General features: G+C 42.8%; 1 protein-coding gene across 2 annotated transcripts; it reads right to left on the bottom strand.

The window, feature by feature from the left end:
• Window positions 1–1,553: 1,553 nt before the first annotated feature.
• Window positions 1,554–26,049, bottom strand: LOC306979014 (large neutral amino acids transporter small subunit 4-like). Of its 2 annotated transcripts, XM_079577782.1 has the most exons (15): window positions 25,879–26,049; window positions 22,961–23,187; window positions 20,017–20,236; window positions 19,776–19,831; window positions 19,590–19,666; window positions 10,244–10,336; window positions 10,029–10,162; window positions 8,606–8,808; window positions 4,470–4,613; window positions 4,143–4,160; window positions 3,819–3,945; window positions 3,480–3,612; window positions 3,031–3,104; window positions 2,510–2,633; window positions 1,554–2,350 (listed from the first exon to the last, which is right to left on the bottom strand). In XM_079577782.1, exons 2-15 carry the CDS (start codon window positions 23,118–23,120, stop codon window positions 2,192–2,194), a joined length of 1,722 nt encoding a protein of 573 aa, XP_079433908.1. In that variant the 5' UTR covers window positions 23,121–23,187; window positions 25,879–26,049; the 3' UTR covers window positions 1,554–2,191. The 2 variants fall into 2 exon arrangements, with proteins under 2 accessions (XP_079433908.1, XP_079433909.1); XM_079577783.1 differs by lacking the exon at window positions 4,143–4,160.
• Window positions 26,050–27,133: the final 1,084 nt, after the last annotated feature.

Raw genomic sequence — 27,133 nt, 5'->3', positions numbered from 1 at the left:
AAAAAATCAAGTCACGGTCGAGCAAAAAATCAGAGCCACTGTCGAGCAAAAAATGGGATAGCGATAACAAAAGTAGTAGTAGTTGTAGTGGGATGAGTGGAGAGACTGGGGGTCACTGTATGTCAGAGGTCGTGGGTGGTAGCACTTTTTAATACTTGGGGAGCAGTTATCCTCTCGGCTGTTAAGTTCAATACACAAAGGCTATCGCTGTATATCTCACTGAAAAAAATCTTTGACATGGAAAGTAAAAGGTTTAAGGGGCTACTTCCAAGCCGAGTCGGGCAGTAATCAGTCGTATGTTTACTTGATTCACATTTTAAAGTAACTGTACTCCGCAGAGTAGATTTACAACAGTACTTTTTACTTTTGCTTGAAGCCACACCATGTAACATTTCACCCAATGAACAAAATAAAATACAAGCATTTATTTGATTACATATATTGTTTAAATACCTAAAATGAATAAACAATTCTGTTGTTGCCGCTGTGGCTCAGCTCTCCTCAGACCTGACTTTAACTTGACTTGGAGCGGGTACGTCTCCAGCTCGTCTCCATGGAGATGTTGACTAAAAGCAGCCGATTCTGCTTTTAAAATAAGCTATGTCCTCATCCAAATCCAATCTTTGAATACCCACTGCGAACAACAGACTTTTCTGTGTCTAGCTGCTCATTTCTCATTTGGGGCATGTTTTGTATAGGCAACAGTAGAATCCAAAATGTTACGCAGTGTGCCTTTAAGAAACAAACCATATTGGAGTAAATAGCTTGCCAACTGCACTCTCCTCTCTGCTTCGGAGCAATAAATATGATTGATGAAGTTTTGAGGCAGCAGTTTGTAGTTTCCACATTTTCTTTGTACTAATGTAAATTCCCCTCTTTTAGGAATACACTATAGTAAATGTAGCCGTAAAAAAAAGTGTTTTCATCCCACAGCCTCTGAGCGCCCACCAGCCGTTCTCGTCGAAATGTGATTGTGTATCTTTGAAATGAAACTAAAATGAAGACCCACGCTTAAAAAAAAACCTAATAAGCAGCGGTCTGCCTTTTGAACTAAATATTATGTCTGTCACTCAAGTAGCACCTTTGTCGTAGAAAAAAAAACACTTATTGCTACAACGGGTTTTCAAATCAATCCAGCTACAATAGATCTCGCTCCGCCTACTCAGTCCATAATGAAAAAGAAAACGAAATACATACGAGAAAGTATCGCAAGTACAACACAAAGTAAGAAATATTTCCTGGCGAGGTGAGCATTAGTCGTTTGGCTAGCTTTTGTCTGGCGTCATGCATTGTACTACTTGCAAGCACACATGCAGATATAAGCTGCAGTGTCCAATTTCTGAGTTTGAAATGCCTGAGAGGGAAACTAATGCCGTACTGTTTGTGCGTGCTTTCTGCAGTCTGTTGTGTGTCCAGTGTGAAAATAGCTGGTAAAAAATTGTGCACGATATTGAGCACTGGAGGTGGAATTCAGGGAAACGACTCTGCGTCCACACTAATGTCTTTGAATTCGGTAAAAAGAGGCGAGATGTTGATTGTGCTCACGAACTAGGGCAATGTCAAAGCTAGGGAAAGACATTGCTTTGAATATTTTTCGTACAGCCGCAGCAAAGCAAATGGATCTAAAACGTATCAATATAGCACCTCTTGCTGGACTAACAAGTTCACTACAACGAACACCATTATTTTTGTCTGCATTTGTCAGACTAGTTCTTATCAAAGTGATTTAGTTTGCAAAAAAAACTAGACGATTAAGTTGGATATTAGTGTGAACGCAGTAGCACCTTTCCATAGTGAAATCAATCAACCATTAACAGAATCAAACATTTAAAAAAAAAGAGGAGTGAAACGAAAACCGTCTTGTTTGGGAGTTTTTTTCCTCCTCAAAAGCAATAATATTCTGGTACTGCTCCTGACTTGGGAACGTAGGCAGAGCGTCACAGTGTCGTCAGTATCTGGGACCGTGAAACAAGAATCCTGCAGTGCTGTGGTGAGGACTGGACGGGAAATCGCAAAGGGCTGTTTGACACTTGTGGGTGACGACGGGCAGTTCAAAAGTTTGTGTCATTTTTTTGTTGTTGTTGAGAAGAGTGGATCCCGGTTCTCGATTCACCGTCTCTTGTCAACAGTGTCTTTCGACGTGAGCTCTCTCCGTGCAGCCGTCAGTCATTGTCTTTGTCCCGAGTGTGATTTAAATGAAGGCCTCGGGTTTTTCCCCGTTCATCTTGACGTAGATTTTGGGGTCGGCGTCTTGTTCGTCGCGGAGGCGCTGCAGGTAACGGCTGTGGCAGAGCAGGTACACGGGCAGACAGAAACCCAGCATGGTCACAGCCAACAGGCCCACGTTCACCTAAACAAGGGACACTCATGTTATTCAATGGCCCATTACAGCAGCGCTTTTATCGTTGGTGGACATTTGTAAGCTCTGCATTCAACAGACAGGCGTGCACAGGATCAGTCACCCTTTAGAACTAATAAGACACTGATATAAACAATCATATCTTCTTACCCATAGGGGGTCTCCATCCAGGGGACCAACCATGGCCAAGAAAAGGGGCTGCTGGAGAAGTGCAAACAGTGCGCTGATCAGAGACTGCATCCCAGTCAGACTGCCGAACTGAGAGGACGGGTACCTGCAAGGGACAACATATAATTAATAGAAAGAATATGATGTTTCACAAAAATATTACCCAAAAAGGTTTAACCTCCTAAACCCCACCTGAACCCAGCACATTTTCTCCAGTTATTATCCAGGTAACCAGGAATTACCCAAATCTAAAGGCGCAATTTACGGCCAAAAAAGCGATGAAAACGGAACAAAAATGTGACAAAAAAAGCAACAAAAAAGTTATGGCACCATGGCAACAACGCAAGGAAAAAGATCTGTTTAGATACACTGGCCCATAGGCAAGCAGCTTTTAGATTTGGGTAAAACTGGAGAAAATGTGCTCGGGTAATGGGTCTCAGACTACATTATTATTTGTATCTGTACCAGGTAATATTGTCAATTTATTTATTTATTGTACTTACACAGCAGCATAAAGTCCTCCAACAGCAGAGTGAATGAAGCCTCTGACAATCGTGTGCAAAATGAATGACAGAATCTGCAACAACAACAAAAAAAACATTTTTTTTAATAAAAGGTCTGAGTGAACAGAACTGCTAGCCTGGCCCACCATACTATTCTCTGTTTATTATAAACTGGAGATTATTCACTTTCTTTCCAATGAACTGTATTTCAAATCTAAAGAGAATTTGACGTCATTCCACTTCTGTCCAGTAGGTGTCAGCACAGCACCAGAGAAAACAGCTAAAGATCTGCAGTGCCATGTGAATGCTGTGCCTGCCTCTCTGCAGAGAACTTTATCTGGCCACAGCGGCACATGTCTGAGCCTGCAGCCCCGTGTGATATTTTAGCCCTGTGTTTACATCCGTAGAGACACGTCATGAAGGGTTTTTGTAAGATCATATTTTATTACCTGGAGAGGGAGATTGGGGACGAGGCAGGTGACCCCGAAGCCGACCAGCAGCAGGTTTGTGAAGATGAAGGCTCTCGTGGCGTTTACAATCTTCTGGATCTTTTTGCCCGGACGGCGTGGCTCTCCAGGCACCCTTTTATAAACACAGTGGAAATAATGAGTTCAATGATTTGGCACAAATCAACCACATACATCAAGCGGACATTTATTTAAGCAGCAAAACACGAAACTAGGACAAAAAAAGGCGGGGGCAAGAGATTAAGGCCATTAAATAAGTTGAAATCTGGCATTTATAGAGCTCTTGTTGGTGAAAGAATCAATGGTAGAAGAAAAACTGACCTCTTTGCGAGTTTGTCGTTCTCGTCTTCGCAGTCTTTGAGCTTCCAGTCCATCACGTACCCGATCACCGGCGACGTGATCAGACACAGGAGCTGCAGCACGCCAAAGATGGACGTGTACACGCTCACTGCCAACAAGAAGAGGAAAGAACACTTTAGGTTAGATTTTAAATGAGCACAAATAAAATCTTGGCCCATGTGATTGTGTTGTAGATACATGTGTGGGGGAAACGCCTGATACATTTAACAACAAATGTTATCAAGACACAGACAAAGATGGCAGGGCACGGGAGGAAGATGAAAGTTAAGTCCTAAAATCTCTTACCCACTTCCATCTTCTCGACTGAAACCGCAGCAGGAAGCAGCGTGAGAGGAAACAGAAGAGAAGGAAGGAATAGAGATGTAGCACGGTTAGAAACAAGCAATACAGGCGTTTTGTTTGGAACTGGAGCTGACAGACAGACAGTTAGCACATAGCAAAAAGCTCAAGGAAGAATTGTTATGCCGTACCGTGAAATTGCAAAGTTTACCAAAGAAAATATTTATTGTCCCCATCAGTAACTTTAATGGACTCTATTTATTTATGTTGGTTAAGTGTGTTCTATGTGTGCCGATATAGTGATCGTGGTAGCAGTGACATCACGGTCCACACCTGTGCTGAGGTCCCCGTCGGTGAGGTACTCCAGGATGGTGTTCATGGCCCCCATGTAGAAGATGAGGCGGAGCTGCGTCACACACATCGTGATGAGGCTGAGCAGGAAGATGGGGCTCAAGACGCTGCGCATGAACGACTGGTCTGTGGATAAAAGGAGAGAGACATTACCATCAGGTTTACAACACTTTGTTTATCCGCTTTACATGTTTTGGCAACTTAAACACCTAGAGCGAGTGAAGAAATAGATTTCAGCCTAAAACGAATTTTGGGAACCTGTTTGAAGAAAGAGGAAAACATTAACTTAAATAAAAAGTTCAGGTTAGTCCTAAAGGAGTTGAATATGATAAAACAGGCGGAGGTAAATCTCAGGATAAATAAAACGCATTTGAATCATAATCAATTCACCTATTCGTAAACAAAATAAAAACAGACACAACATAGACCAATGAGCTAACTTTAGAACTAAACACCAAAGCCTCTCCTTGACCCTGTTACATTTCCCTGGCAAAGAGACACAGTTTTTTTTTTTAAGGGGAATAACAACCTGACACCACCAAAACAAACAAGGATCCTAATACAAAGTAGCGATGCAAAACTGCAACTTCAGCTGAGCTGTTCGCTTGACGCTCCAAAATGGATTCACTTCATCCTTTTGTTTTCCTCTCGGCCTCTACAGTTGCCCAAAGGTACTGAAACATTTATCACCACTTACATAACTCCGAACATACATCTGCAGTTTGCACTTCGTCGTGATATTTTGCACTATGTTGTTTCCATATTTCTCCATACATTTTCCCCTGTGTGATGTTCATATTTTACAGAGGCCTGTTGTATTTGCACCGTTATGTAAGTTGTAGCGTATTTTACAGCAGTGCATGAAAAGAAATGGCTGCGCAAATGTGTTGAAATATGGCATGCCTAAAAGATGCACAATAGACAAATCCTGCGGCTAGATAGTCTGATATGTCAACACACAACAGTTTTCTAATCTTTCTTCATCTTAGTTCGGTTTCACAGTAACGCTAAAATGGAAAACTCTCCCCGCCATCTCTCTCCGAGCTAAGCGACGACCCACCCAAATATTCTCGATGGCTTTCGGCTGCTAAGGAAGCACGTCTTGAGCTTGTGGACAAAACCAAAGCAAGCGGAAGAAGTCAAAGAGAGGCAGAAGCAAACGAAAGTTGATGATTAATGGGGCTAATTTTATAAACGGAAAGTGGACACAGATGGCATTGCGAGGGGGGGTGAGGGGGATTTAACAAATGGTTTATGGCCATGACAACCAAGTGACTAAGGCTCTGTGTGAGTGACAGAAGTGGGAAGAGACACTTGTCATAACTGTTTTAAAGATGGATGCTCTGATGCTCTTGTAAGCCCAATTTTACATGGACTTTAACCTCTTGATTCATTAAAGGGACTATACGGAGTTTAAAAATGTTAAAATTATGTATTTTCCTCCCCCTACATGTTCCAGCCATGTCCTAATGTGTAGAATGAGCCTAGACCTATTAGCCAGAACTGCCTCCAAAATCCTGCACAGTCACTCAAAAAGGTGTTAATTCGGGTCCGATGTGACGTCATGCACGAGCTTAATATAGAAGTTGCAGTTACACATAAGGCCTGAGATGGCAGTAGTGAGTATAAAATCACGAACTTGCATCTAGCCCCTTTAACTAAGTGCATTTTCTCAGCGTTACCCAAATCTAGAAGGTTACAGCCTCTAGGCCAGTGTAACGCCTCATTTGAAAGCTGAGACAAACAAACCTGATCTGAACCGATCTTTTTCCTTGCATTGTTGCAGCGTTGTCGTCACTTTTTAAAACTTTTTTTTTCATTGCTTTTTGTTGCATTTTCGTCACATTTTTACCGCTTTTGTTTTTGTTGCTCTTTTCTTGTTCCATTTGTGTCGCTTTTTTCGCCACTTTCCCATCACTTTTTTGTCACTTTTCTGTTACTCTCTTGTGGCGTTTTTGTTGCGTTTTCATCCTGCTTTTTTGTCACATTTCCGTCGCTCTTATGTTACGTTTTCATCCTTGTCTATGTCTCATTTTTGTTGTTATTTTGACACTTTTTTCAAGAAGCTTTTAGATTTGGGTAAGGTTCAGATTTGGTGACAAACAGACGGCGTTTCGTTGTCGGGCACATACCAAACTGGAACACCAAGTCTCTGTCAAATGTTTGGATCTTACTGTAGAGATGTGTGCTGTGCTCAAAGACTTTAAGAGATACTACTGGACGTCCTGCCAAGTCCTGTGTATAACTTTGCAGTCATACTGTATTAGTCATATTGAGTGACAGGATCACATTCATTCACAAATGAGTTCATTCCACGTCCCAAATGCCATCAGCTCATGGCCGAACTCAGGAGTGGACAGATGTGTGACGCTGGGCCAGACCAGGACAGTGCCCCCTGCAGTCTGCCGCCGTCCTGCTGGGAGGATTTTCCAAGAAAGAGGTCCGGATCTGCAGCACGCTTCATTTGATGCCAAAAAGAGAGTGAAGAGGGACGGACAGACCCCCGACTGTAAGTCAGTGGGTTATTATGAAGAACCCAGGAGTAAGAGAGGTTTGGGGGTGACAGGTCATTGTAGCGTGGAATATAGGACAAAGGTAACCAGGTTTTTCAGTTGAAACATGGGCAGTTTTGGATTTAATTTCATCTCGTTTGATCATTTTAGTATTGCTAATGTCGTTACTGCAATATGTGTAAATGCAATGTCCTTGATTTTTAACCATTAGACAAATAGTGTTTTTTTTTTTTTTTTGCTCTCGTTTAACCTCTTACATTTCCTCCAGTTCAGCCTGACCCAAATATAAAAAGCTCACAGCCTATAGGCCAGTCTAACGCCTCATTTGAAAGCCAAGACCTACTAAACTGATCTAAATGGACACCTTTTTGTCACATTTCTGCCACTTTTTCATTGTTTGTTTTGTCACTTTTTTGTTGCTTTTTCATAGTTTTCTCTGTCACTTTTTGTTGTGTTTTCGTCACTTTTTTGTCACTTTTTTAATCACATTTTTGTCACTTTTTCATAGTTTGTTTTGTCACTTTTTGTGGCTCTCTACTGCATTTTTTTTGGTCACATTTTTGTCACTTTTTCTCTGCTTTTCTGTCACTTTTTTGTGGCTTCTTTGTTGCTTTTTCATCCTCGTTTTCCTTTTGTTTCTTTTTGTGAAGAATCTTTTAGATTTGGGTAAAGCCAAACTGGAGAAAATGTGCTGAGTTCAGGCGGTGGTTAAGAGGTGAACCAGTATTTAGTATAACACTTTTTTCTAGAGCTGTGGAGACTTGGAGCACAATATCATCCACACGCACACTCTGTTTAAGGGCAAAACATAAAACCAAAAACAGCTGAAACTAAATGATCTTATCAGACTAAGCAAAGCTCGCAGATGTACACAAAACACTTGCTATCTTTCTTCCTTGAGAGTGTGTTGAGAATGTACACAGTATAAAGTAATAACTGGGAATGCTGCCGGAAAACAACACATCATTTTAGGAATTCAAAGTACAAAGCAAAACAAATACGTCCATCAGAATTCCTCACCGTTTACACGTTTTACTATTGATTCAAAGACACCTCTCGATCTTTGTCCAGCTTTATCCCGTTCACTGACATTATCCCCTCGGGTCTGGAGTCATTAATAGTGATCATTTTTGGTCACACGGAGCCCTTTTGAACCCTGCTCTCCCGGAGACGAAGACAGTGGAGACATTATCTTCTGCGCTGTGTGATTGAAATTCCTGCTTTGACTATCAGATGGATAAATCAGCCAGAACAACAGCACCTATTGACTTTCCAGATACCACAACTGACGAGCTCACGGCAGCATTATAGTGCCGTGATTGTTTGTCCTGACCTTTTTCCCCTCTTGCCTTATTACAGAGACATTTTAATTAAAGAAACAACAAATCTAAAGTGACCTAAATCGTTTGTGTTTTTTTGGTCCATATGCAGCCTGTCTTAACTCAGATACTCTTCTTGCTATTCTACTATGTTCTCCTCATCATTCAGAATCATGAATGAAATCATGTGTGTGTCACTCATCCACTTATCACAAAAGTCGCTCAAATACACAGAAATGAAACATCCTCTAATGTAAAGTGGGACTGTTGCACGCCTCGTACTCACTCTCATTTGCAGTGTTGCTCTTGACCTCCAGGTCCACGGTGGACAGGCACAGCTTGTTGGCCTCCTGAGTGGCCAGCTCTTGGGGCGCAGGCTGCAGCGTGTTCCCCACGCTGAGGCGGCGGCCCACCGTCGTCACCTGCCGATAGAACTGCTTCCCGGTGATTTTGTGGTCGAAGCCCAGCCAGCTGAACTTAATCTTCACCCTGGAAGGTATGGTACGGTTTGGTAAATATTAGAGCAGTCAAAATGAATGCTTTCACGATTAGTCGGAAAAATTATTCATCATGGTTTTTTGACCAAACACACTCCTGTATCAGAGCTCACACATGACCCGAAAGAAAAAGCACTTAACTACATCTTGTAAGCCAGGGGTCTCCAACCTTTTTACATGATGAACTACTTTTAAGTAATACATGCGACAGAAAGCTACTAATGCATCAACAAGACTTGTCTAATGATGCTATTTCAACAAAAAATACTTTCATTTTGTCCTTAAACTCTACTTTATGAACCTAAAAGTTTGCAGATTTTGTTCACAATCTTTAGCACCAAAGAAAATGTATCTAAAATGTGATTCTGAAGCGCATGTTGAAATGTAGAAAGCCTTAGGCAACTTTGGTTAATATTTCAGTCTTTTGCAAAAAAACCAAAACAAATAACAAGCAAAATTAATCACAATTGCATTACTTGGCCGTGGTAAGGGAATCCGAAAAATCTGCCGTCATGCATTTCCCACATGATGTTTATTTTGTGTAACAATATGTTTCTAGCAACACCAGTTCTTGTTACTGTGATGTTGCTACTGGACTTATGAACGCCCTTGATGTTCCCAGATACTGTATCAAAGCAATTTCGTCCGTGTAATTTCCTGCTGATTCACTGTGTCTGTGTTTCCGATAAAAGGTGCAAACTTTCAGCAACAAACTCAACAAGGGCTGTGAGATTAACTGCAAAATGTGAGTCAACGTTTCAAGTCGATGTTATTAAAAAAATGTGCACTACATGAACTGAAAAATACAAGATCAAATCAGAAATGCAATATTTGTCGGGAAACAGAATGGAATTAGATATTTCTACAAAAGATTAAGACAAAACTGGAAAAAACAAGGAAACTCCATAAGAATAAGAGGGAATCCGCACTGACTTTAAGGACTTGGGGTATTTCCTGTTTCCAATTTCTGGTTTACGATGCATTACAGGGGGATTTATTAGCCTAACGTCTTCCATGCTATCCTCATGTGCCTGTGCGATCTCTGTGTAGTACATGCTGCGCTCGATGACAGATGTTTTGGCTCGACTTGATTCCGCAGCAGGTAAAACCTCATATCATTATAATAGATGTTTGGAAACGGCACCTCGGGCTATGGAAATGTCTTGCCTCGCCTGTTTCGTTTTTTTCGTTTCATTGTTTTGATGGCCTTACGTGAAATCCATGTCCTCCGGGCCGGGGAAGGGCTCCAGGGGCCAGTTGATGAAGCAGTTGAAGAAGACGAGGCAAGCGCAGCCGGCCCAGACCAGCAAGATGGAGATGAAGGGGGCGCCAAGGTCGTAAATCACCTATAAAAAGAAAACACATTTTCTTGCGGCGCTGGATTTAGAAAAGAAATTTTAAAAAAGGATGAGTTTTCGTGAGTTTACCTTGATGCCGGGGAAAGTGACGGCGGAGGAGGCGTAAGAGCCGATCATAAGAGCAATGAACGTGGACCTCAAATCTCCGAACATGTTTGGCAGCTTTAGGGAAAGACAAAGCATAACTTTAGCCGCAGGAAACTGGTATATAATTTAGCCATGGCCTTCATGATCTCATACCCAAGTAAAGCAGATATTAATTAGGAAGCACCATGAAGGTTGTAAAAGGGATATATTTTTGAATCATCAACATATAGCTTAGTTTCAGCCACAATAGCTAAAAAAAAAAGTCCTCTTTGTGCCAGTCCCAAGCATATGAATTCAGATGGTTGTTTTAGGAAGACAGTGTACAATAAGCTGTTTACCACAATGATGCACTACTATCATTAAAGCCAACCCCATGTGAACTGTTAGCGCACCAATATGCAACAACAACGGCTGTGCAAAAGCGGAAGATTGGCCTGCCGCTGAACAACAGTTGCTTTTTTTCCCTTGCGTTTGATGTGGAGCAGCGTGTTGCACAATGACTCGAGACATCGGCACAGTCTGTTCCAAACCCAGAGTTCAAATATTGTAAACAAGATACTTCCACAGCAGCAGAGGCAGCGCAGGCAAGCACCATCGGCGCGGGAGATCTCCTTTCTGCTGCGACTGCACTTGTAATATATATATAGTGTATGAAGGTGTTTTTTGCCAGCACTGGGTTGGTTGTATCTTGTGTTGTATTGTGTTCAGGCCTGGGTAGTGGGATCTATTTCTTTGTCTAGTAATTTGTTTTCTATTATCACTAGAACTAGATCCTTGGCGCAACTCCAAGCGTCACCTTCCTCACCTCAGCTCAACACAATGTCACAGATGTTGCAAAAATGAGGCTGTTTCTAATTAGCAAAGAGAAAACATATGGAGCATGAAAATCCAGGCTTTGCTGAGAACTGCCCTCGAGTAACTTTGGGTCTCTGTGGGGAGGCAGCTTGTTAGGAGCTGGCGAACCCTCTCACCTCCGCAAAAACGTCACTCTTTGACTAATTGGAGCAAAGGTAAACCCCGAAAATGACTCCGACCCCGCCAAGAGCTGTCAAAACAACAAGGGTTTGCAGTAGTGGCACCGGAGCGGAAGAATACAGGTTATGACCATTTACGGCAGGGGGACCACAGTGGGGTCAAATTAGCAAAAAAAAAACATTGGTCGACTATCACTTTTGGCAAAGGCACCGTGGCCTTCGGGAAACGATCCCTCGAAGCTGAAGAGTTGAGTCAGGACCCGGGTTATCACACACACACACAACCTTTAGCCCAGTGTGTGACTCAGAACATGGAAGGAGGACTGGTCTAATCTAGTCCGGCTTGTTCTGCAGATTTGATGTGGTCAGCGCGACACGTCAGAGCCGACTCTGTGCACTGTCAACAGGTTCAGATTTAAGCACGAGCTCCCCTCACTTCCACCGTGTTTCCGCCGGGCTGTCCAAGTGCGTGGGGACAGAATGATCGAGACAACAGTGGCAGGCGAAATCAGAGATGAACAGAACATTTACGATTTGTTTTTGTCCGATTTAGGGATGGCTTGCTTCTCGGTTTACTTTATTTACTTATCACATTATTTACAACTGTGATATGAACGGCTTGTAGCTCTATAAACTAAAGAACAATGCATATACCCCCAAATCTGGACACATATCACTCAGTGCGAGATGTAGAGACAGAGCCTTTGCAAAGACTGTACACCTGTGTCGTTCGAAACAGTAGAAATCACTCTAAGGCAAAGACATTCTGTGCTAGTTTTGTCAGCAAAGGTTTCTGGAGGTCAGACATGAGTAAGCTGTCATCTGTGGACCACTGCTTTCCACACAAAAAAACACACATGCTTTGAACCGGTTTGGTGAGTTCCTCCTGATGAAAGCAGAAGTGTGCGTATGTTACAAGGGGGGGGGGAGTTGAGCCGCAGATAACAGAGAGGCTGCAGTCAATAACACGTCGGTCAAACGGATGAGACACAAACAGTTACCGCTCTGGGCTGTCACAGGCCTAGGGAAGCGAACAGCATGAGGAGAAATACAAAAGATGACTTGTTTGTAATTAGGGCTACACAATATATCGCAAAAAATACTGTGTCGCGATATTCGGTGAGGCAATATCAGTATCGCAAGAAGCCACAATATATCGCAAAAAATACTGTATCGCGATATTCGGTGAGGCAATATCAGTATCGCAGGAAGCCACAATATATCGCAAAAAATACTGTATTCAGCGATATTCGGTGAGGCAATATCAGTATCGCAAGAAGCCACAATATATCGCAAAAAATACTGTGTCACGATATTCGGTGAGGCAATATCGGTATCGCAAGAAGCCACAATATATCGCAAAAAATACTGTGTCGCGATATTCGGTGAGGCATGATCAGTATCGCAGGAAGCCATAATATATCGCAAAAAATACTGTGTCGCGAAATTTGGTGAGGCAATATCAGTATCGCAGGAAGCCACTATATATCGCAAAAAATACTGTATTGCGATATTCGGTGAGGCAATATCAGTATCACAAGAAGCCACAATATATCGCAAAAAATACTGTGTCGCGATATTCGGTGAGGCAATATCAGTATCGCAGGAAGCCACAATATATCGCAAAAAATACTGTGTCGCGATATTCGGTGAGGCAATATCAGTATCGCAAGAAGCCACAACATATCGCAAAAAATACTGTGTCGCGATATTCGGTGAGGCAATATCAGTATCACAAGAAGCCACAATATATCGCAAAAAATACTGTGTTGCGATATTCGGTGAGGCAATATCAGTATCGCAGGAAGCCACAATATATCGCAAAAAATACTGTATCGCGATATTCGGTGAGGCAATATCAGTATCGCAGGAAGCCACAATATATCGCAAAAAATAATGCATCGCGATATTCGGTGAGGCAATATCAGTATCGCAAGAAGCCACAATATATCGCAAAAAATACTGTGTTGCGATATTCGGTGAGGCAATATCAGTATCGCAAGAAGCCACTATATATCGTAAAAAATACTGTATCGCGATATTCGGTGATGCAATATCAGTATCGCAAGAAGCCACTATATATCGTAAAAAATACTGTATCGCGATATTCGGTGATGCAATATCAGTATCGCAAGAAGCCACAATATATATCGCAACATCTCTAAAGTCTTCATCTGACTGAGATCGACACATTATTTTGCACTGAACTTATAAATGTGTAAAAGCAAGTGAAAGTGAAATATCGCAATAATATCGTTATATCGCGATATTGCACAGCCGTATCGCATTTCGAAAGCTAGACCAATATCATCCAGCCCTATTTGTAATGTCTGTCAAAAGAAAGGTAAGGGTGCAGTGTTTTGAGTCATGTTATGTTCTGACTGTCACTCATAGATCTGTCCTTACTAGCGACTAATAGCCAATGAAAACATCAAAACAGCTCACAATCCCCCGGAGCAGCAGGTGTTATTGAAGGTTTAATCCAAAGACTTTACATAAGGCTGTTGTCAGAGTGAAGTCGTACCTTTTTTTTTGAGGGGGGGATTTTTAATCATGGCAGGAATGTGTTTTTCATGTTCAGCCTTCGCGAAGGATTTTAGGTTTTAGCGAGTGGTGGAGTAAACACAAGCTTTCCAAATCCCATTACTGGAAATGTAAGCTGCAGTGTGAACAATTAAGGGCTTCCCATGTATTTCAAAAGCTAATTGCAGCTAATCGTAAGCTTATTCACTCCCATAGATCAAAATGCATCAATATACCTCTTCAAGCGTCGACTCTGCGATTATTAGCAGTCGTCTCTTGAGTCTATTTCATAACAATCAAGATTTCCAACTAACCCCTGCATCTCTGCAGTTGATTCTTACCGCCTCTGTGCATCCGCTCTGGCCACTGTAATCTTTCATCTTTCGGTGACTGCGCTCTATCTGTCTAAAATTAGCTTAAAACCAAACAGCGCCTCTGCCTAGATACAGGGCCAACAAAGAGGCTATTCACCCAAGCAACAATAACAAGGATGATGGGGACATTTATTACCGAAGGTGCCTGGGCTCTACAGATGCATTGCTCTGTTATAGACACAGGCCCCTGTTAATTGAAGTGTCAAAAGGAATGGGCCAGGAGCTTTGAGTCATTTGCTACTGATTGTGTACAAGCCTGGTGTCTGGTCTCAAGTATTAACAAGACACGTCCATAGTTTTGAAAAGTTTGGACAGGGCTGGGTTTTGCTAAAAATGAAGGTATCGAAAGCAGGTACCGAAGAAGATTGTATATCTTTACATCCAAGTTTTGATGCTGTTGGTCCAGAGACAGCAATAAAGTTACTTTGTTGTTTCAGCTCAAAAAAAAAATCCTCCCAAACATTTATGTATTTTTATCCCCTATTTTATTTTTTATTTTTGCCCCACTTTTTTCTCATTTTCCCAATGTTTTGCCCACATTATAAGGGCCACTATTTTCCTTATTTTCCCCCAATTTAGTCACATTTTTTTCCTATTTTTGCCACACACAAAAAAAAATGTGCATGTTTATTATCATCTTCCTTTTACAACTGTAAAATGATGTTCTTAGGATAATATTTACACAGGGTCCAGGTTACTGTTTGTTCTAACTGGGTTAACATTTAACCTGAGGCTTGTTCAAACCTGCCGCCGTGTCATTTGGGTGTTAAGTGTTATCCATGGAATGAAACTGAGAATCGTACCATGTGATCTCTGCACCCCATATGACTCACCTGCTTTTGTCCTGGGCCACACTGTCAGACTTGTCACATGTCTTATGAGCACAACGGCTAAGCAGAGTGGGTCGTGTTTGAGAAAATACCGTTGGGAAGGAAAGGCGTCTGTAAATCTGGGACAGGTGGACTTTTTCCATAACTTCTTACTGAGCACATTTTGAAAGCTAAGACCTGCAAAGCTGATCGAAACTGATCTTTTTCCTTGCGTTTTCCACGTTATTTTTGTGACATTTATGATACACTTTCATCAGTTCATTTTGACGCTTTTGTGTTATGTTTTTTATCCTTGTTTTCATCCCTATTTTGAGGCTTTTTTCCAGAAGCTTTTAGATTTGGGTAAAGCCAAACTGTGCTTGGTTCAGGTGGGGGTTAAGACTTATTTACAAATTATCATGCCAAACATTTAAAAATAATAACTATAAAATACTAAGAGAAGCCAACCGAAACGTGATTTCAGTAGTAAAGGTTACCGCCGGTCTTTTCAGTTGATTTTTGGGGGACATGTTTGAACAGGCCGTGCACGTGAGTCGAGTGAGCAGAAGAGAAACCTGCTGAGCGAAACCGGTTCAAAGGGGAAATCTGACATTGCAGATTCAGGCTGAAAACTGGAAAAAGGGAAGCAGTCTGTCAGTCGATGGTGATGATGCTTTTGAAAACCAGCTCAGGCCGGTCCCGTCCCGACATGGGAGGGACGGCTCATCCGTCATAAAGAGCGAGAGGGGAGTAATGGGATTAGCAAACAGCGGAGCACATACTGTATACACATACAGCCTGCAGACCTCCTCTGCCATGACGTCGTGACTATGCATTCCTGGAAATCTGCCCAGATGTGAAGCTCACACTATAGCAGGAAGAGACTTAGGGCAAACTGAGTAAGGGAGGAGTCGAGGAAGCAGGACTACTGTATGTAAGAAATGCAGCTCCAGAGGAAAAAATATATATCTCATTTTTATACTTTTGAGGACAAAGATACATTTTACAGTATGGGAAATGTTTGTGGCCAAATATAGAAGGTTTCTGCAGATATAAAGCAAGCTAAAGATACAGTACTTGATCTTTTGATAGCTTAGATTTTGAGCTTTTCCAACAGGGCACTAATGCAGCATGTCAAAAGCAGATTTGTAGTAAACAGTGAGAGCCATGAGAGCCTTTTCTGAGCTCAGATCTAACATCTCACTCTATGTTTAGACCCTTGCTGTGAACTCATCCTGTTCTTTACCCGGGAGCTGCACGTATGACGCTCAAAGAAACGGCGCACTTCCTATATTTCAAGCTGACACCTCAGCCATGGGAAGAAATAACTCAGACAGGCTGATCCAGCAGAATTAAAGCTGTGTTGTAACTTACCAAGCAAATAGTTCCTAAGTTGCTAAAGATGACAAAAGGTTTCTACACTCATCCCTCGGATCTCCATATAAGCTGGAGAACACAGCTCGTAATCGTATATAGCCAAGGGATGAGTGTAGCAACGGCATTTGTGAACCACAGTGTGCCGTTTTTCCCTCTGCCAAGTGTTTAAGTCGCAGCGCGTGCCAAAAACGATGGTAATTGCGCAGTAAAAATGTATATGCAAGCGCTGGAGTCTGTTCCGGTGTTTGTTCAGTGCGGAGCAGGTGTGTTGAGGATTTGTTGTTTACGCCAAATGAATGCAACATACGCTCTGACTTAGTGTGCAGTGTTTAGGCCTGTATTTGCCCTTTTGTTTACTTTGAATAAATGCTTTTCGAAGGGGTGTTGTGACTACGGAATTGAATCTATTTTGTTTTTGGTATGGCATGTGCTATTGCTGTTTGATTACAATGACAAACGGAAGACCACAAGCTGAAGCACAAAGGTATGCACTGTAGATTCAACAACTTTCAAACTGGACGCCCGTGCCGATCCTCTCCTGGCTTTAAACGGGAGCATTAGGCGCTTAAGCCTGTGAACCCTGGCGACTAGATTCGAGAGATTCGGTCTTATCTTTGGGTAAAGCTGTCCCGGATGAAGTTGGACCAAACCCAAATTTTGAGGCTCCTCAACATGTGCCCCTACGAAGAGAGGGCGGAGCTTGCGGTCAAGGGGGGGGGGTCCCGGTATTGAGAACATTCAAATGGCAAAAACACTCCAAGATGTTGTTTACTCAAACCAGGAGAGACGAGGAAGGAAGGAGGGCGCTTTTCCTCTTCTTTTCCTCTGCCTCCTCACGCGCACTGGGACACTTTTTGTCCTTTTTTTTGGGGCACATATTAACAAAAGGGAAACCTAAAACGGGGGACGAGACAGAGAAGCGCTGTCTGTAGGCGACAAAGGGAAGCAACAAACAAAAAAAAGCCTTGTCTAGACATTTTAAAACCGGTAAACTGTATCTCATAAAATGGTTTTCTGTGGGTGATTAGGATTTGATCATTTATCATTTTAATACTTTATGCATGTTTTTTTGTTCTTCATTTCATGAGTATTCAATGCATTATTTCCTTCTTTGATCCCATTTATAAATAAAAACATTTGAATAGTTTTAACAAGTGATGTATTTACGTGTTCTATTTAGTTAACAAACCTGATTTTATCCATTCATTCATTCAAGCACTTTTTTGGATGACGACAAACAACTTTTACTCTAGTGTTTAACTCTACTCTTATTTATTTTACTCCAAGTACTACTCTTCCCGCCTGTGTTTGCTTGCAGCATATTTCCCTCCCCTCAAAAACAAGCCTTGAGTAAAACAAGGCAGGAGCAGTTTGCCCGAGAGCCGAGAGGGACACACCTCAAAAGCTAAGGAAACATTTGCGAAAGCCTGGGGTGGCTTGTAACTCTGTCTGCTGCCCGGTTTAAAGCAGCTAAAACAACTCTTGACATGAGGCAGACTCACTGTAGCTCACTGTACACAGGGGCTGAAAGCACGAGGAGCTGAAACTGGAGAAGACAAAAACAAGGCGGTAGACTCCAGTGGCTGCGGGAGGTGTGGAGGGGGGTCTAGACAAGGGCAGAGGTGGAAACTAAGCAAATACTTTGACTTCATCTCTTAACCCTCACCTGAACCGAGTAGATTTCCCCCACTTTGGCTTTACTCAAGTCTAAAAGCTTCATGAAAAAAGTGGCAGAATAGTGGTGGAAGTGAGGATGAAAGCGCAACAACAAATTGACAAAAAAGCGACAAAAGAGCGAGAAAAAAAGTGCAGGAAAAGCAACAATAGCACAATTTTAAAAAGGGACAAAAACACAACTAAAAGGTGACCGTGTTGTTGACTTTTACCACTCTACTACTCTAAGTAATACAGTAATGTAACATTGTGACCTATAAAGAAAAAGCAGTCAGCTTTGTGTTCAGGATCCCATTTGGGGCGTGGGGGGGAAACACAAAGACACACTTCAGCGCCTCTGTCTGTGCTTCCTGTTTATGACTTGAGAGCTGACGTCTAAAACCGAGGCTAAGGGCGAAACATGACCACACATTATGAATTAAATATCGCAATGACTGGAGTGTTTGTGTCTGTGGCTAAATACATGAGAGGAAATACGGATGGGACAAACTGTACAATAGAAAAATGTATTCATTGTCTTGTAGCCAGCCATAAATAAAGCAAGATCAGTACACTTTAGTAGTGAGAGGCACTTAACCTCTCAACCCCCGCCTTCACACAGTGCATTTTCTCCAGTTTGGCTTTACTCAAATCTAAAGCTTCTTGAAAAAAAGCGTCAAAACAGCGACAAAAACAAGAAGAAAACGAGGATGAAAACACAACAAAAAAGAGGCAAAAATGTGACGAAAAATAAACAAAAATGTGACAAAAAAGTGATGAAAAGCGATGAAAAAGTGGCAGAAAAGTGATAAAAAAGAATGTCTAATAAGCAACGACAACACGGCAACAACACAAGGACAAAGGTCCATTTACATCAGTCTTGTAGGTCTCGGCTTACAAATAAGGCGTTACACAGGCCTCCAGTCGAAAAGCTAGCTTAGATTTGGGGAAAACTGGAGAAAATCTGCTTGGGTAATAGCATGGCTAAAATATTAACCTTAACACTGTCTTTTTATCATCTCAAGGCTTGCATTTTTGGCTGTTATGCAACGGCCGCACGTGTCGCCTCCTTAGAAAACACTCTCCTCGTGTACTGGCCCTTAGATATGCAATAGTGATGAGTCTTTCCTTAAGGCTCAGAGCAGAGCGCCCTGAAGACCAGTGAATAATAGATTACAAACATCCAGACTCCCCCACGGTACTCCTCTGTGTCTCTGGTCTTTCCAAGTGCTGCCTCACATGGGGCGCCCCGTGATTCAGCACTTTGGCCTGACAGAATGGATCATTGTCATCACCGCTGCTGTCGCGGTCATCTCTCTCCACCTTGTCAAGGCCAGACGTGTAAATGTTTTAACTCACTGGCGCCCTCGCTGTCGATGCGTGTGTGTTCATTCTCTGTTGCTCTGAGTCCGGTGCGTATCTCAGTTTGTATGAGCTTGGGGATGGCACAAAGGGCAGCGTTGGACTATTTGTGGCTAGATCTACTACGCCGCCTTCATTTGCTTAACAGTACATAGATCTGCAGGCCTACTGTTATGCAAATGAGGGCAGCTTAACAGTAGAAGCACAGGTCAGATTTGTATTTGTCAGAAATATACTAGACAATCCAGCGACTTACTGTCAGAGAAGTGAAGGTCATGCACATCCCTCCGAAACCGTTCATGGCCAGAGCGAAGAAGATGAGGATGGACAGACCTGGATTTTAAAAAAAGAGCAACAGATTAGCTATAAAGGATATGGCCCATTTACCGTATATATCTGTAGAAACTGCTGCATGGCCCAAGGAAAGAAATGAGATACGTACTGTTAGGGTCACTGGCTCCGTAGGCGATGAGGAGGCATGAGAAGGCAAAGCAGGCGCTGCAGGCACAAACATTTATGGAACATTTAGTTTTGTACTGGAGCTGAATGATTAGTTGAAATGAAGTTGCACATTTCAGTCGTAGCATTAATGTAGGGCATTATACATATCACATTTAACACAGAAAAACACATATTGCGTTCCAGTATCGGTTCTGTTCCAGTCTTGTTGGGCTCATCCTCACCTGCCAGCCAGCCTGAGTTTGCGCGGGCCGTACTTGTCCATGATGATGCCCATGGGCAGAGTGATGGCGGACAGCAGGAAGGAGCCGATGGTGAAGGCCAGATTCAGCATCTCGTCCTGCGCTTTGCAGATCTGCCAGCCGTTCAGCTCCAGGTACTCCTCCTCCTCCTCCACAGACGGATGCCCCGACGAGTTGGTCATGTTCACATTAGAGTCGTTTCCTGCGAAATATGTAGAATTCAGCACCGTAGAACTGAAGATGAGCAGCGAAAGGCCTTGACTTTGTAATCAACCCAGTACAGATGGCCCGTGACAACTTGGTCTCTCATTCTTTCTCTTCTTTACTCGGCTAACCTTTCTCTGACAAACTAGTTCGCATATTTGAAAGTCATCCAGATCTGATGACGCAGCATTTCAGGTTATAAACTGTTCCCAATGCTGGAGGCTGCGTCACGAAAGGTCAGACAAACACATAAACACTTTAGGGGGAACACTCAAGTGCCATAAATAGCGTCAACTGAAGCTGGGCGGCTTCTCTGTCGCAGTATTTAACCCCCGGGCTGGTGCTGCCAAACCTCTTGTAAACAGTACACAGTTCAAGCGAGGCCTATTTCTATCTACCTACTGTTTATCTGTGCCTCACACTTGTATTAAGTTAAACCTATTGGAAAAAACAAAGCCTGACTAAGCCATTTTTACAAGTGGAGGGGGGGAGACGAGGGAGTGGAGGGAGCGCAGGGGCAGTGAGTTACTTTCACCTTAGTCACACAGGGGCCAAACTTCCCCCGATGAACAACATGTACTTTTTTTTTTTCATTCAAGCACCACATTGAAGTTCTTTGATTGCGCTGAACTCGATTGCGCCTTTGTGCGAGGTTGGTTGAGGTTATAAAAGAGCGGGGAAGTTGAAGGGTAAGAGGAGGATGTCATTATGGCATAATAAAGGAAGCCCGCTGCAGAGAACTAGATTCAAGGACAGTATAGTGGGGAAAGGTGGCCTCGGGATGAGTTGTTTATGCTTTTGCGGCGAACAGGATCGGTCCGAGTCGCATTTGGTGTGAGGGATTTCTGAATAAAATGTGTTCAATTTAAAGAACTTTGAATTGCATCCACTCTACCACGGTCTAAAACCTAATCCGCGGTGTATGCGAGGTGTGTTGTGTCAAATAGATTAAGTGCTGACTATTATTGGACTAATACAAAAAGGCGGCAGCTCCCTCCCCTGCGCTTAGATCTGCTGAGCAATCACACGTGTGCTGAGTCAATACGGGAAGATTCCTGACACAAAACAGGAGAGAAAAAAAAACACGACGGGACTAAATAGCCTCTGGTCACGAACATGCCGTTTCCATCTGAACTAGTTCGACGTGGTAAAAACAGACCTTTGCGTGGCCTATTTCTTTTTATGTGACACAGCTGGTATTCTATGTGTCCTGTTTGTACATGTCGCTCTAATGGTTGGGAAGCGGTAAAGGTTAGAAAGATGTTTTTTTTTTCAGTAGTAATTTGATAATAGCACATCAATAACCGCATATCTCCAACAGCACACCGAGGCTGATACTGTTTACTTAAGGACATTGTGTAAAAGGCCAAACCGTGAACATGTCTTTGTTGAGCGGACCGGGCTTTGGGCAAACAGGTGCATGAACGTGACGCACTCGGCTCCTAAAGACGATAAAAAGGCAGCCAAACCACAACACATCTGCGACACAGGCGTAACTGTCATAAAGCAACAAGTGTGATGATTGTGAACTGCGGGGTCTAAAAAAATGCTTATGAATAAAGTCAGAAACAAGTTTGGACCACTAACAATTCAAAATTAAGGTACAGGGCCTTTACTTCTGTATAGTAGTTCTGTATAGTGACTGACATGATGATTGACATCTACTGCGTTTATACAACAGTAATCAGTGTCTAAAGTGAGTATTAATCAATAGGAGACAGACATTCTGGAGCCAAGCCTCACAACAACCTCTTTTTGGCAGCTGATCCCTGTGTCCATTTTTCTTCCCCGGTCAATTTAACTGACTTTTAGTAGCTGAATGTGACTATTATGTATTCACGCATTTAAAGGGGCTAGATGCAAGTTTGCCATTTTACACTCACTAATGCCACCTCAGGTCATACGTGTAACTGCACCTTCTATATTAAGCTCTTGCATGACGGCAAATCGGACCCGAATTAACACGTTTTTTGAGTGACAGTGCAGGATTTGGTGAATAGGTCTGGGCTCGTTCTTCACATTAGGACATTTCTGGAACATGTAGGGGGAGGAAAATACATCATTTTAACATTTTTAAACTCTGTATAGTCCCTTTAAGCAACAATATATCATGAAAGAAGTATTTTCAAATGAGTGCAAAGTCCTCCTAAAAGTAACTCCTGGTACTATCGGGGCTTCAGATGATAACACTGAGCTACTCACCTTATCTTAGGTAGTGGAAAACACACAGCAAAAATGTAAAGATCAAAAAGTAACCTATGCACGACATGGGACTGGTGCATCTGAGGAATGACTACAAAAGCAGATCTGAGCTGTTGTTTTTTGGCCCAAAAAACAAAGCCACGTAAGCTCATGTCTGCGCTTTGATCAGGGACAGATGAGGACAGGTAAAATATCGGTTTTGATCTGAGGAGCTTTGAACCTGCCCACGTTTCTGTCACTTGTTTGGACTCAGGAAACCCCGCAGTTACACCAGGATGCAGTTAATGCAGTGTTTACAGAAGCTAATTGCTGCAGCTACATTTCCCTGTTGTGTGCTTTATGTCCTTGAATCCCCTTTTGCTTAATTCCAACACAAACAGTTCAGTCCCACATGTGCAGAATTAGAAAGCGGCTTAGTTAAAAGCGCAGAACTTTGGGGTGAATACGTGCATAGGCAAAAGTAGGACAAACCACTATCTAAGGTAATCCGTGTTAATGCATTTCCAAAGTTAGAACTCACCTAGCCCACTGCAGAGGTAGGAGTAGAAGCCCTCGCACTTGAGCATGATGAGCAGGGAGGCCCAGCCCAGCAGCACGGCGGAGAAGAGCAGGTTCTCGATGACCGCGGTGACGGCCATCCACCAGCGGCGCGAGAAGGCAGTGGACAGGGTCGGGGCCATGTCTGCGGGGTAGAGGTAGAGCGGTGTAGGGCCTGGTTGGAGGAGGGCTGGGGGAGCCTGCTGGAGCCTACAAGAGAAAGACAAAGAAGTCAGTGTTTCAAGTATTGCTTTCTCCGCTGTTCACATGTGTCATGATGATGTGGTGCTTTTATTTTACTGGTCCCTATATAAATAAAGCACCATGTCCCAACTTTGGCAAAGGATCGGACAATTTACCTCCACAGAAAAATCTGATTCATAAAGTAATTCTCAAACTTAGATCAGTTTTGTTGGTCTTAGCTCAAACTTAGATCAGTTCTGTAGGTCTTAGCTTTCAAATGGGTCATTACTCTGGCCTATAGGCTGTGAGCTCCAGTTGAGAAGCTTTGAGATTTGTATAAAGCTGAACTGGAGGAACTGTGCCTGGTTAAGTTGGGGGTTAAGAGGTTACAGTTTGGTAAAGTTGCTTCTAAATTAAATTATTAATGGGGTGAATGAATGAATGAATGATTGATAATACATTATAAAATTAAACTTCTGACTAACATAACAAAACTGGCTTTTATTCTAAAAACCTTTATTCTAGGCCAATAATCAACACATGTATTTCACGAGACAACTTTCAATACTAAGTCCACCTTTCTCTCAGGCTAATCCAATCTAACCCAGCTCTCGAGTGGCTCGTGTTTTTCATCCCGCTTCACACTCAAATCATTGCTGTTTCTTTGTTCTTTTGTGCAAATGATGATGGGCTTATAGGGGAAAGCCCTCACAAACAGAGAACAGCTGAGCAGTCCCGCCCCCACCCCCGCCCCCAGGCTCTTGCGATAGGCCGAAGGCATTTCCCCTCTCCGCTCCCATTGGCCGGCAGTGACATAGTGGGTACAGCCGCTGCACGTGAGTTCGTAGCTGCATTTATGGCCCATAGGGGAACACAGGGCCGTATATATGGTCTATATTAAAACCTGTCAGGAAACGAGAGGCGTAGTTTTGCACAGCACACTGCGCCTTTGTCAGCGCTCGACGCACACAAAAACACGTTGACATCCACAAAGGAATGACACAAAAGCTGTGAGAAATTCCAATGTTTGTTATTGATCTGTGCATGAAAACAAGTTTAAAGTGGGCCACGTTTGACTGAATAATCCTCCCAAAGTACATAAAGCACATGTATCTTTGTATCTGTGAAGGCACATGAGAGCAGCATCAGCATAAGCCAGTTTGAACCAGCGCCAGATTCAGGTGTCAATCAGGTATAGTGTTTTTTTTTCACCCATTATTCCTCTGCCTTTCCTAACTATTAGGTCTAATGTTATTCAAAACAAACAAAGCAAGAATGAATGAATGACTTGTCTTTTGCTGTGTATTAAAGTGCCTTGATTTCTATAGGGGGGAAATCAGCTTCATAACATGCCCAAACTTCGATCCTCTGAGATGTAGCCTATGCCACACCATCTCTATTCAGTGAACACATCATCTGCTTTGCAAAGCTGGAGCGCTCAGATTTGACGGCCAGTTTTCCAAGGACTGAAAAGGGGGGGGGGGGACTGCGGACAGAACAGCAACGTGTCCTGATTAGTTTTTAAAAGCATATCAAGAACAAAGAGGGTGTATTAGGAGCGCAGAGCTGAAAACTGGTCTGAACTGGACTGGAATCATCTGCACACCCCTCCCTCCCTCCTCCTCCTCCTCCTCCACCGCCTCCTCTTATCTGCATCTGACTCCAACCGTCTCCAGTGCTCAGCGGCTCGGTGAAAGCGAGCCACAGCCGGTATGGAGCTTTCACAATAAAAGACTAGGGGGGGGATAAGCGCATTAAAAGGATCAAAATAGCACAGTAACTGGGTTAATGGGTGATAAATGTATTTTGTTTCCATATTATTAGCTATAAAATACTCGCCGTGTTTCTCCCGTGTAATTTAATACTGACGCAACTTGATGCAACTGTACTAATGTGTACTTTTCCAAGAAGCAAAGGGTATTTTTAGAGAAAGAAAGAAAATCAAGTTGTGGGGGGCTCAGGGAATTCAATACAGCCTATGCAAAATGGTTATTATTATTAGTTAGTAACATAGTAGTTTAATGTATTTGTTATTACTATGTTTTAATGCACAAGCTCTATTGTGAAAAGCCCCTTTGCGCTTCCCCCACACTGCTGCACATTATTGTAACTTGACGCTGTTGTCGCTACAGAAGCGCTCAGCTGTTCAGTATCAACAACAGTAGGAGCTCAGGCTGGGGAAGAAACCAACGCTGCTGCTGCTGCTGCTGCTGTTACACTCACACAAAGACTGCAGCAACTTCAACAAAGAAACCAATGTCGTTCCACCGTTTATTAAAGAATATTGTCGGGGCGCGCACAAAAGGAAATTGCACGCGAAACTTTGGCGCAGCGTTGAATGAGTCCTGCCTTCATAAAGGAAACGGAAGAGCCGCAAGTTTCCATATGGCCGATTCTCTAAAAAACACTGGCTTTTTCGCAACAATGTTACACAATGACAGCGGTGGCGTCAACCAGAGAAGTCATTTCAAAGTCAATTTAACGACATAGGCTCGTGCAGTTGATTCATTCATAGGGGGAATGTAATAAAGAACACACTATAATAGATCATAATAAAAGGCGTGCAATCCTGAGAGCCTATTGTGCACACAGGTAAAGATGTCGTTCACAAAAAAAAAAAAAACTAATAAGGATTTGTCATGAGAATTCCCCCCCAAAGCAGCAGCTCTACAGCGAAGTCCGTTCACTCAGAGCATCCTTTTCTATGGACGGGCATACCTGACTCCTGATCCAGGGGACGAGAAGAGCCGCTGTGCCCGCTGTCACAACTCCCTCTGCGGATGTCCCGGTCCCTCGGCAGCGGCAAAGACAAAGGGAGATGTCAGAATCACATGTAAACTCTTTCTTTTGGGTCGCGTTTCGTCTAAATTTCTCTCCCATCCCGTCCGCTCGCCCCCTTTTTATACGAGCGCAGAGCAGAGGTAGACAAACAAGGCCGCGCGCTGATTGGCCGAGGCCTGAGCTAGAGACGAGCGTCGGCCAATCAGAACGCGGCTACGTCGACGACTTTTGTCTCCCCGAAAAGTCTCAAATTTTGTTTACTTTTTTTCGCGAAAAACCTTGGCTCTTGCTCCGCCCAGGACGACACGAACGGGCAGTTTTCGCGAATGAGAGTTCGGCTTTCCAGGAATCAGTGAACCCATTGAGAATATTGAAATGAATAACAACGTAGCACAGTTTTAGAAAGATGGACGGCTAGCAAAAGTATGCTAATGCGTAAATTGGCTAAACATATGGGTGGAAAGTGAGACAATTATTCAATAAGACAGAAGAAATCATGCAATGTGTAACTTTTATCTTTATCTTGACCAGGGAGGCATTTTTAAATCACTCGACGTCTTTGTTTGGGTGATGATGTCAAGATTTCGTGTGTTTACGTCACCTTGTTCAAGCTAATCTTCTATTTCTCAGACCTTGAAGTCCACACAGCGCAGAGAGAGTGAAGCACAGCAGCACATGGCACCAGGGCACAGTGCAAAACACTCAGCACTAGTGTTGAACTGCATCCAGAGCGCCATCCTGTGGTGAAAACCGGTACTACCTAAAGGAGAAATCCTACTCAAATAACACGGTCAGCTGGGAGCAATGTAAAGTAGTTACTTCATTGCATTATAGGCTCGATAGACTAGCCTACTTGAGTAGAGGAGAAGTGAAATTAGGTTTAAAAAAAAAAAGCATGTCATCAATAGGTATGTTAATAGAGTAAAAGGCACTATACCCGATATTTTATTTATTTATTCCTTTTTGTGAGGAATGGAACAAAATCCCTTTTTTTTTGCGTATTGTAGACGTTTGTGGGAAAGACATTATGCATCCAATTATATAGTGTCTTAATTGAATGGACTTGCATTCCATTTCTCTTGTATTTCTGTGAAAGTGACCCTGAAAAGTGACCCTGCAAGTTGTGAAATGCGCCTATAAACTTGCCCCAATGAAGAACTGGGATGTGAAACATGTTCAGAAGGTTAGGAAT

This window comes from Gobius niger (genome assembly GCF_951799975.1).
Source record: "Gobius niger genome assembly, chromosome: 1".
Taxonomy (NCBI): domain Eukaryota; kingdom Metazoa; phylum Chordata; class Actinopteri; order Gobiiformes; family Gobiidae; genus Gobius; species Gobius niger.
The sequence above is the reverse complement of the archived record's forward strand: the minus strand, read 5'-3'. Positions and strand labels throughout refer to the sequence as shown.

Excerpts from the sequence above, each read along its gene's own strand:
- LOC306979014 (XM_079577782.1), bottom strand. The coding sequence starts at position 23,120 with ATGGCCCCGACCCTGTCCACTGCCTTCTCGCGCCGCTGGTGGATGGCC. Across the intron at positions 19,832-20,016 it reads AAACTCAGGCTGGCTGGCAG|CGCCTGCTTTGCCTTCTCAT; the intron begins GTGAGGATGAGC and ends TTGTGCCTGCAG. Across the intron at positions 2,634-3,030 it reads GGAGGACTTTATGCTGCTGT|GTACCCGTCCTCTCAGTTCG; the intron begins GTAAGTACAATA and ends TGTCCCTTGCAG.